We start from the raw sequence: 11337 nt of genomic DNA, 5'->3' as shown, positions 1-11337 counted from the left end.
GTTAGCTCCAAGGAGGCAGCAGGCATAGTCTGAAGAAATGAGCCAGAGTGGCTTCAGGATTTGGAGAAGGTAGGAGTGTGCCTGGCAGTGGGAGATGGGGGAGGGTAAGTGAAACAGCAGAGTGGATGGAGTGATCCCACCCCTCCCCCCACCCAGTTCCAGTGAGGCTAACGAGGCCCCCTCCCAACATATGTGTGGCCCAAGGCAAAAGTTCAAATGGAGGCCCGTAATGCATACATCTAAATATATTTAAAATTCATAAATCAAACAAAATGTTAAGTAAAATGTGCTCTTCCTACGTTGACAAATATACCTTCATAACGACTTGGAAGGACAGACCTGAATTTAGAATTCTGACTCCTTGGCACTCCACACAGGAAAAGGATGGCATGAGGAGAGCTGGCCAAGCCCCTGGTTGCCACCATAGCGGTATCCTTTCTCCTCCCACCCCTGAGACATGAACTCCAGAAGTGTGGCCACCAGATCCTGCACATCCAAACTCTGCCCATACCCCATTGCAAACAACCACTCCATAGCCTCTTCTTAGGCCAGGAAGCAGCAGGGGCCACCCTTAAGGGGATCACCCAGGGAAGAGATGCACATAAGCATTGGAAATATGTTCAAGGTTATTTGGGCAGAGGGTTCTGTGGTTCCAGGTACCTGGAGACCAATCTCAAGAGAGAGCAGCTTGGGTGCCAGGTGGGCATGAACACTTGGACCTATGGACTCCTTGCCCTTTAGGGAGGGGTGGGCAGAGTGAGGCTCTCTAATGCATGGCGCCTGAGGCAGGGGCCCCTCTTGCTCTGCGCTAAGAGAAGTACTGGTAAGAACTTTCCTGGATAAAGTAAATTACCCCAGAGAGAGGACCTGAAGATACTCATGGAAAAAGCCATCTGTCCACCAGCTTGTTTGCAGTGAAGCCCACCAGGCAAAGTGCCTCTGTTATACCTCAAAGCTTACAATCAGTTTTTTTTTTTTTTTTCCTGTACGCGGGCCTCTCACTGTTGTGGCCTCTCCCGTTGTGGAGCACAGGCTCTGGACGCGCAGGCTCAGTGGCCGTAGCTCACGGGCCCAGCCGCTCCGCGGCACGTGGGATCTTCCCGGATCAGGGCACGAACCCGTGTCCCCTGCATCGGCAGGCGGACTCTCAACCACTGCGCCACCAGGGAAGCCCCCAATCATTTTTTAATATGAACTAACACCCAAGGATCACAGGAATTTAAGGATAAATTCTACTATAAAAGAAAAAGGCCGAAGGAAAGAGAAGGCAAAAAAACCCTCAAAGAACATAGAAACAGTAAAACGAAATGAAAACTTTAGAGAAAATGTAATCAATAATATCAGGGAAATCCTGAAAACAAGAATAACACGGAAAATCAGAGAACAAGAAAAAAGTTCTTGAAAATTAAAAACGTGAATGCTGAAATTAAAAATTCAGAGGACTTCCCTGGTGGTCCAGTGGTTAAGACTCTGCGCTTTCAGTGCAGTGGGTATGGATTCCATCCCTGGTTGGGGAACTAAGATCCCACATGCCGTGTTATGCAGCCAAAAAAAAAAAAAGTAAAAAAAAAAAAAATTCAGTAAAAGAGAAGGAACATATAGTTGAGAAAAATCACACAAAAATTGGAACAAAATAATCAGAGAGATGAACAGGGTGGAAAAGTTAAGAAAATTAGAAGGTCTGTTTAGTGTCCAATATCCAAATAATAGGAGTTCCAGAAAGAGCAAGCAGAGAAAACTGTGGAGAGGAAATTATCAAAGACATGATACAAGTACATTCCCACAAATCAGAGAACAGGATCCCTAGGATAGAAATAGCAATGGAGTCTCAATATGATGAATGAAAATGAACTCCCTCTGGGGTAATTTATCATGCAATTTCAATATATTGGGAATAATGAAAAGGTTCAAAATATTCCAGAGAGAGGGAAAAGAAAATGTTACATATACAAAGTAGGTAATCACCAGACCACACATCGTCTCAATGGCAGTAATGAAGCAATGCCTCAAAATTGAGTGAAAATCATTTTCAACCTAGAATTATGTGTTGCAAAGATGACTGCAAGAGTCACTCATATGTGGGTAGTGATGCCTTTCTGCAATGTGACTTTGCTTCTCCTCCCATCAGGGAGTGGACTCTATTTCCCTGCTCTTTGAATCTAGGCTGGCCTTGACTTACTTTGGTTAAAAAAACAGTGGCAAATGTGACACAGCATAAACTCTGAGCTCAAGGTTCAAGAGACCCTGCAGGTTTTGCTGTTGAACTCTTAGCATGCTACCCTAAGACTGCCAATGGGAAAAAGCCAGGTCTAACTTACCGGATGGAGGAGGAGAGATCGCCTTAGTCAAGTCTACAAGTTCATCAGATACATCTTCTATCTTCCAAATTACTGTGGGCAATTGTTTTCTCACTACATGACACAGGTAACCATATTCCCAGTCTTCAGTAGTAATTTTCTTACCACTTTTCCTAGGACCTGGCTTCTTCACATGGTAGTTTCAAGTCCATATGCCGAAAGGGTGAGAGCAGATGCTGTAAGGATTCTTGAGGCCTAGGTTCAGAAGCCACACGGTTCCACCTCCAACATATTCTATCAAGGTAAGTCACACAGCCATCCCCATTCAAGCCGTGGGGAAATAGACCCCGCCTTTTGATGGGAAAAGTGGCAAAGTCATATTGCAAAATGGTGGGGGGAAAAGGGGTGGGAAGGGATGTGGCCATCTTTGCTAACAAAGCAACCACACCAAGGCTAGAGTGAGGATAGAGAATAAAAATACTTCCAGACATAAAATTTCTCAAAAACTTATGTTTTCTCGGGAAGCTACTGGGCTATGTATTTACAAAAATTGAGAGTGTAAACCAAAAACCAATAGGACATGTGACCTGGGAACCAGGGGTTCCCACACAAGAGAGATGACCAGGAAATTTCGAGTAGGATAGGGCTGAGAGGGCCACATTCCAAATCAGAGCAGAGGATGGAGGACTGCCAGAGGAATGCTTCTGGGAGTGGTGGCTGAGGGGGAAAATATAGCATTGATAAAGTATTTGACATTATTAAAAGAGGAGTTTTCAGAGCTGTTGCAGGATATGAGATCTAACCAGCTGCTCAAGAAAAAAATAAGCAACTGAAAAAAAATTGAGGCAAATATTAACTTCAGAAAAAACCAAAAAGTTGTACTAGAAAGGCCATGTAATCATGTGCACTATTTGACATAAAAGTGAACAACAGGGCTTCCCTGGTGGCGCAGTGGTTGAGAGTCCGCCTGCGGATGCAGGGGACGTGGGTTCGTGCCCCGGTCCGGGAGGATCCCACATGCCGCGGAGCGGCTGGGCCCGTGAGCCATGGCCGCTGAGCCTGCGCGTCCGGAGCCTGTGCTCTGCGACGGGAGAGGCCACAACAGTGAGAGGCCCGCGTACCGCAAAAAAAAAGTGAACAATAGTAACATAATCATGGGGAAGTGGTGTGTAATTTTAGCAGGTAAGAAAGTCAGTGTATTCTCTAAAATTCCTTGATCAAAGTAGAGCAGTGTCCTTATTATTTAGAAGTGAGTGCCTCTGGGAAGTGGGGTGGGATGTGGGTGACGACTGTAATACAGGGGCTGATAGTTTTTTTTGTTTTTTTTTTTTTCCGGTACGCGGGCCTCTCACTGTTGTGGCCTCTCCCGTTGCTGAGCACAGGCTCCGGACGCGTAGGCCCAGCGGTCATGGCTCACGGGCCCAGCCGCTCCGCGGCATGTGGGATCCTCCCAGACCGGGGCATGAACCCGTGTCCCCTGCATCGGCAGGCGGACCCCCAACCACTGCGCCACCAGGGAAGCCCGGCTGATATTTTTTGTTATAACTTTTTATTACTCTTAACCTTTTAAACTAAGAGAAAGCATTACATTACTAAAACAGAATGATTTCAAAAAATACGTTGAGAAAAAAATTGGCTGTTAATCAGAGGAAAAATTTATTGCTAGGAGCAGTTTCAAGGGAGTTGTCAGGGCAGAAATCCTCAAAAGAATTGAGGATGACCTATATGATTAAATTTTTAAAAGGTTTCATTTTAGGTGCCAGTCGCTATTTGAAGTTTTAAAACTAAAATTGAGTAAGACAAATTCCAATCCTAAAAGTCTTATGGTTTGGTAGAGTAGGCATATGGGTAAGCAAGTATTTTCAGTGCAACATGAAAAGAGCTACCATAGCGACATGTAGAAAGTAATCTGAGACCACAGAGGAAAGAGAGACCGTTCTTGTCTGGGGTGAAGCTGGAGATGGCTCTCTAGAAGAGCTGATCTTAGAAATGTGCATTGGAGGATAAATGGATTCAGCTGGCCAACTAGATAGGTATCAATAAAAGCATTTGAGGTTGAGAAGCTCACCATGAAAAATCTCAGCATGTCTAGGAAAGGGGAACAAGTTCAATGTGGCCAGGATGTGAAGTGGGGACTGACCAGAGGTGAGCCTGGAGCCTAAGAGTGGGGCAGATCTTAGATGGTCTTGTGGGTGATGCGAAGGGGTTTGGCATGTAAGGATTTTACCTTAAGATATGACACATCTAATGCACATTTAAGAATGATCACTGGTTCTGGGGAAACCAGTAGAAGATCAAATGCAGGTTGCAAGACTGGGGAAGAGAGACTCATTTGAAGCCTAGCATAGGAAGTGAGGGCTAGACAGGGGGAGAGTTGAGAAATATTTCAAAAGCTGATTCAGTGACAGGTCATAGTGACCAACAGCAAGATCCAGGACGCAAGTTGACTTTGATGTTCACTCATTCATCAGACATTTATTGTGTCCTTTTCTGTGCTAGGCACTCTGCCAGGCACTGGGCGGGGGGTGGTGGTGGTTTAGGGTTGAATACCACATGGTCCCTGCCCTAGAGGAGCTTTCAGTTTAGTGGGAGCAGAGAGATGTATTAACAGTAACTGTAGCTGTGATGCTCTATTCTTAAGAGGAGAACAGAGCCCAGAGGGACTGAGAAGAAGCTGCCAAAGAGGGAGAAGGTAACCCAGAGTGGGTAGAACTAATGAAGCTGAGAGGAACAGAGTTTGGGAAAGGAGTGGTCCATAGTGACAGATGCTGCCGAGAAGGTGGGTAGCAGAGCTGAGGTGTTCCCCAGAGAAGGCAATTAGGATGGCATTGATGATCTCAGAACAGCAGGGAGGGCTGCCCGCCAGGTGGTGAGATGGTCATCCTCACCAGCAAAGAGGTGGTGAGGATGCTGAGAAATGAATATAGCTCTTTCGTTCAGAAGCTGGTCAGGAAGTGAAGAAGAGATAAGCTACTGAGAGGCAAGCTTCATAAAGATGTAGCTTTTAAGATGGAAAACACTTGAGTATTTATTCTCATCAGGACCAGCTACGTGACTTGTGGATCCCAGTGCACAATGAAAATTCGGGTCCTCTTGTTAAATCATTAAGAATTTTTTTTTTTCTTGCGGTACGCGGGCCTCTCACCGTTGTGGCCTCTCCTGTTGCAGAGCACAGGCTCCAGACGTGCAGGCTCAGCGGCCATGGCTCACGGGCCCAGCCGCTCCGCGGCATGTGGGATCCTCCTGGACCGGGGCACGAACCTGTGTCCCCTGCATCGGCAGGCGGACTCTCAACCACTGCGCCACCAGGGAAGCCCTAAATCATTAAGAATTTTAAGACAGCAACAGCAGAGTGTGAAACCAGTGTGGGGCTCTTCTAAGTGCGGGGATCTATGTGACTGCCCAAGTTTCATGCCAGGAAGCCAGTCCTGATTCTCAGGGGAAGGAGCCCAGGAAGGAAGGAAGAAGGAGGCTAGATCAGTGACAGAGCAACTGGGAAGAGAGGGACTCAGTGTCCAGATGGAGGTAGAGCCTTGAGCAAGAGGAAAATCAGGGCTTTGGTCATCTTCTGAGATGGAGGAGGTGTAGGCTGGAGATGGAAGATGGAGAGGAGGGAGTGCTGGAAGGGGAGGACTTCACACTGGAGACATGATTTTCTTTACTGAATAATCTGTAGGTAGAGGAAAGTGGCAGAAGTGTGTGGCAGCCTGAGAGGAGTGGGAGGCCACACTGAGCAGTGCTGAGGAACCTGGGGTGTATAGGTCATTGAGAATGACTATTGCCAGCAGGCACTTGGCGGATGGGGAGGGAGCAACCTAGGGACTGACAGGTGAGGCCGGGAAAGTGGTACAGTAAGGAGGCCTCTGAGCTGATGGGGTGGCATTCATGTTGGGACAGAGATGAGAAATGGGGCTGCCAGAAAGACTGGACGGCTCCCTCACTGAGGAGGGGCGAACGTGGTGGTGAAAATGGGAGGGTAGGAAGTGGGGGTCAAAGGAATGGGATTTTCAGGTTCAGTGTTCTGGCGAAGAGCTGATGGTGAAGTTGGTGTACTGGCCCGTCTAAAGGACTCATGCAGAGAGTTGATTAGCAAATGCAAGGAGAACTAGAAGTTCTGCTGGAATGAGCAGGTGTCACGGATCATTGTTATTTTAAGAACAGGCGTAAGCCTCACGAGTGACGGGGAGGTTCCATAGAGAGAGAAGGTTAAAGGTGCGGGTGAAGAGGCTAAGTATGGGATGAGTGTTTCTTGCCTTGAAGCCAGAAGAAAAGGAGAGAGACATGTTCTAGAGCCGTCTTGTGAAGACGCGGATGTGAGAGCGATTGGGTATATTCCATAAGACCTACTTAAGATACAGGGAGAACCGCGGCCTTGGCCACAGCCTGGTAATGGAGAAAACCGGGAGTTCTTATTGGAAACGAAGGGGGTCACCCTTGAGCAGCCAGGAGTCTCGAGGCTCAGGCAGGCCAAGGCGGGCAGGCTGCAAACCTTCCCTGCAAGTCCCTCGGTTGCCAGCGGGTCCCTAGCTCTCTGCCGGCTCCGTGCAATTCGGTGACCTCGCCGGAAGCGCCCCCCGCGGCCCCACTAGCTCCGTTTAGGGCTTTCGGAGACCTAACTGGCTAAGAGGCCGCAGTCATGCCGAGGGTCAACCAGGGCGTCAGGCCTGGCGCTGGGGTGTCGAAGCGGAGCCTCGCAGCTCCCCAGGCCTCCCGCCTGGCGCCCCCGGGCTTGTCTCTTAAGAACAGCTACCAGGGTTCGCCGGTTCACCCTCCTCCTTTGTAGTTTCCTTCTCCCCAAGGGAAACCTCCCCCGGAACCCTCGCCAGGGCTCCAGGTGCCTGCCACCACCCCGCTTGCTTGCCGGGGGCCGGCTTCCTCGCCTCCTGGAGCCCAGCTGGGGTTTTCCGAGTCCAGGCAGCGGGAGCCCGGCCGCCGCCGCCTTCATCTGGAAAGAGTTAAGCCCTCTCCCAGAAGGATAAGAAGCCAGGGGACGGCTATGCCCCCGCCCCGCCCCCATACCCCGGTTCCCCGAGCCCCGAGGGGTGCAGCTCGGCCGGGGCTCCCTCGGTCTCGGGGCACACGTGCAGCCGGCGGCCCAGGCGGTGTCCGCGCTGCTGGGGTCTGCCCGCCGGGGGTCGGGGGGTTCTCCGCCCCGCCGCCGCCGCCAGCGGACTTGGCGCAGGGCAGCGGATACTGCACGAGCCATCCTCCCTTTCCTGTTCCACGCGGCGGGTCGCGTGGGTCTCGGCGGCAGCCGGGCGGGCACAAGGTGGACGCCGGAGGGGAGGAGCCAGAGAGCGAGAGGAAGGAGGGGGCCCGCCGGCCCCGCCCCCGCCCCGCCCCCCGCGGCCGGAGCCTGTGAGCCCGCGAGCCAGCGAGCTGCGGCCGCGGCCTCCACTGCTTGCGGTGACCGCGGCGTCCCGGTCCGCGGCCCGCATATCCCGGGGCCCGCGCCCCCCCGGGGCAGGGATGCATCATGGCCACGCTGGCTTGCCGGGTGCAGTTCTTGGACGATACGGACCCTTTCAACAGCACCAACTTCCCCGAGCCCAGCCGGCCGCCGCTGTTCACGTTCCGCGAGGACCTCGCGCTCGGTACCCAGCTGGCCGGGGTCCACCGGCTGCTGCGGGCGCCACACAAGGTACGGCCCGGCGCGGGAGGGCTGGGCCCCCGGGACGCAGCCCCTGCTGCGGGGCGCGCCGGGGTAGGGGCGCCACGGGCAAGCTGGGCTGGGCGCAGCCGAGAGACAAGCGCCCAAGGGCAGACCTCCCCCCTCTCCGTTAGGCAGAGGGGTCCGGGCGCCCGCCGGCTGGCTCAGGTTCTCCTAGGCCAGCAAGGAGGACAGCACCGCGTTCCGGCCCGGAGCGGGGGCGGGGGGGGGCGGCGGACTGGGCAGAACAGGTGCGGCGCCGGTCGGAGGCGGGATGGAGAAGGTTCCCCACGCCGCGCCGTTCCCTCGGCCGGGTGGGCGGGGTGGGGCTCGGACGCCGGCAGTCGGTCCCCGCACCCGGGCGGGCGCCGAGCGGCGCGCGGAAAGAACCCGGGCCCCGGGGGACTCTGGTCCTTCGCAGAGGAGACCCGAGCGACGCGCGGGACGAAACCTCTCAGGCCTCTGGGGCCGCTGCGGGCGGCCGTGCGACCCTCGCGACAAAGCACGCTTCCCGGGGACACCTCTCCTTCCTCCCCTGCGGGGCACCGCGGAGGGCGCCGCCCGCGCGCTACGATAGTGCTCGGAGCAGCCCCTTTTCCTTAGAAGAAGCAGGTGGCCTGGGGGACCTTGGAGGAGCAGTGGCTGTGGGAGGAGGGGCGGGGGCGCGGAGGGGCGGCGCGCGCACAGAGCCCCAAATGAGTGTCCCCTGGGAAGAATGGCTTCTCAGTCCACCCGATAGTTTTTTTTTTTAACCCTTTTCAGGGCAGGCATCTTGCAAAGTGTGTGCTGCGAAGAGCTGGGCGTTGAAAGCCAAGCATTTAGTTACCCAGGACAGCCCTTTCTCCCACTTAGTGACTGCACCTTGAAGAATTACTTCCCCGGTACATTTTTTTTTTGGCTTAGGGTTCATATCAGAGCTTGTAGATGATTTATTCCTTGAGGATCAACACTGATAAATATTTGGAAGAGATAACCCTTGATGCCAAAAAGAACAAAATCGATTTAAAAAATTTTTTAAGACTTCTGTATGCTGTTCACCTGCCTTGGAAATAGAGAGGGAGGTTGGTGTGGGTACTGGTGAACATTGGCAGTGGCGTCTGTTATATCACTGCTTCCCTCTCGCCTCCCAAACGCCACTTCTTAATGAGTAACCTGTCTTCAGGAATGAGGAATGGGGCAGTTCTGTCTCCTTTTCTCTGTGCTGGTGCAGGATGGATACAGTCACTGCTCCTGGGAACCTCTCTGGCCGTAAAAGGTTGGATTGGGAGAATGATGTTTTTATTGTGGACTCAGCTTATCAGAGTCACTTTTGTCAGTTATTTGGTTCTTCTCAGCCAGTGGGTTCAGTTAAGCGTTTTCGAAGGGCTTCTTCAGCGTCATGGTTATTTCATTCACTATGGTCTCTGATTACAGAGATCTTTTGTTGAAACCACAGAAGACTCATAATTGTGGCCCTGTGACCTTGAAGTACTTTCCTTGGATTTCAAGCCCTATGTACACCGGCTGACCTTTCAAGCTGGAACCTGAAGTACATTTTTATGTTTCCATGGAATAGCCCCATAGCCTTGATCCAGTGTTCCTGGTCTCATAGGAGATCCTGATGCTCCAGCATTACACCACCCCCTCCACTGCCCCCGACCCCCTAGAAGCCACAGCACAGCAGTTGCCCTGGCTCACAGGACTTTCTGAGATGGCCCTTGTAGAATAAATGGAACCCAAATACGTCCCACAGGGACCCTTCACTCCTCGTCCTGCGGGAGGCCCAGCCAGCCTCAGTCTGAGTCTTTTGCCTGCAGATGTTTGGCATTGTTTTTCACGTCTAGAGCCGACTGATTGGCTAGTTCTATTAGCAGCGTTCTGTAAAGGAGAATTCAGGGCATTTACGTGCCTAGGTGCACATTTATATTGTAAAATGCTAGTTAATTTCCAGCAGGGAATCTGCTGGGTTGGATGACGCATCTGTGATAGAAAGAGCCAATGAGTTTTGAGCACTTGGTATGTAGGTTTGTACTCTATTAGGGATGTCAGTGCAGGATCTCATTTAATATTACACACGTCTGTGAAGTGCAGACTTTTACTATACCTATTTTACAGATGAGGAAACTGAGGCAGAGAGCAATTAAATAACCTAGTTTCTCTGTTAGGAGTGGGGAGCTGAGATTCAAACCTTGTCTGTGCGGCTTGAGACTCCACTGCCGTTCTGCTCCCTGGACCAGCTGTTTGGCTGTGGGCAGAAGCCGCATCTCCTCGGGCTTCCATTCCATTAACTTGGGGAGTTTCCTGAATCAGCTTCCTAGGCCAGGTACTTTTTGGCCTGGGGCAGGTGTTACAAGCATGAGTAAGAGCCTTGAGACAGAATTCCAGCCTGGTAGGGTTCACAGTCAGAGGTGGGAACAAATAGTTACGAACGCTGCTGTGAATTAGCTAACAGTGAGGGAATGGGCAAGCCCCTGCCATGGATAAGGTTTCCATGTCCCATGGAGCCCAGCCTGGCAAGAGGAGGCGTTCCTGGGGCAGGGGGCGTTCTGGGTGGTGAGAGGGGAGAAGCGTGATTGTGAAACATGCAGACACTCCCAGCGTCCTCAGCCATCCTGCCTGGGGGTATAGACTTTTGCTTGAAGGAGATGGCACACCCAGCAAAGCGTGCAGGGCCTAAGTGAGCGGCTGGATGAATTTTCACTAAGTGAACACACCTGTGTAACAAGCCCCCTAAAAGTCCCCTGCAGAGGGTCTTAATTTGTAAAGCTCCCCTAGAGATTCTCCTGTGCTGGGAACCTTTGAACTGGTTAACCTCTTAGGTCCTTTCCAGCCCAAACTTGAGTCTATGCACCTTTTCCTAAGCTAATGAAATATGTATACACTTATCTCATGTTTGCTGACTCCATTTGAAGTTAGTTGTTCATTTAAACCATTGTCTTGGACGAAAACAACATGTGCTTATAATGCTTTATCATTTTTTCCCCAAGCTGCTAGACTGAAAAATAAAAAACCACCCCAGCTTTTTATAGTAGTTCTAAGAGAATAATTAAATAAATGATTAGTCTGGTAACAAAAAGGTCAGAACAGGTACCGTATTCTCACTGAGGGAGATGTTTATTTTGGTGGTTGTATGTTTTATCTGGGCTATGTGAGGCCTTTTGTTTTCAAATGCTGCATAAACAGGTGTTTATTTCTGGTTCAGTGTCTTAAGAAGAAAAATAATTGTAATTACAGGACTTATAATTTAGAAAAAACTGTGCAGTAGAATTAATAGAATCCTAGACCTTTCAAAGCTTAGATGTCTTTGGATTGTTTGACACCAAAGTGAAGGCTCTAAGGATTCTTGCTTCTTTTTGATAGGCAAAACTGGAATTGTGGTGGTACCAAAAAACTGGTAACTAGCTTGCGTGT

The 11337-nt window shown here is 51.0% G+C and overlaps 1 protein-coding gene across 3 annotated transcripts in view; it reads left to right on the top strand.

Annotated features, from left to right (window-relative positions):
- The first annotated feature begins 7638 nt into the window (after positions 1-7638).
- Positions 7639-11337, top strand: part of FHOD3 (formin homology 2 domain containing 3) — a 497516-nt gene continuing 493817 nt past the window's right edge. For 2 of the 3 annotated variants that reach the window (XM_029219976.1, XM_029219995.1), the window contains exon 1: positions 7669-7938. In XM_029219976.1, the coding sequence (XP_029075809.1) occupies positions 7774-7938 (165 nt within the window). In that variant the 5' untranslated portion in view covers positions 7669-7773. Of the gene's footprint in view, positions 7939-11337 lie in introns of all 3 variants that reach the window. The other variant, XM_029219969.1, reaches the window with a different exon arrangement.

Source organism: Monodon monoceros, unplaced genomic scaffold (genome assembly GCF_005190385.1).
Source record: "Monodon monoceros isolate NGI ecotype Baffin Bay Population unplaced genomic scaffold, NGI_Narwhal_1 Super_Scaffold_1, whole genome shotgun sequence".
NCBI classification, from domain to species: domain Eukaryota; kingdom Metazoa; phylum Chordata; class Mammalia; order Artiodactyla; family Monodontidae; genus Monodon; species Monodon monoceros.
The sequence above is the reverse complement of the archived record's forward strand: the minus strand, read 5'-3'. Positions and strand labels throughout refer to the sequence as shown.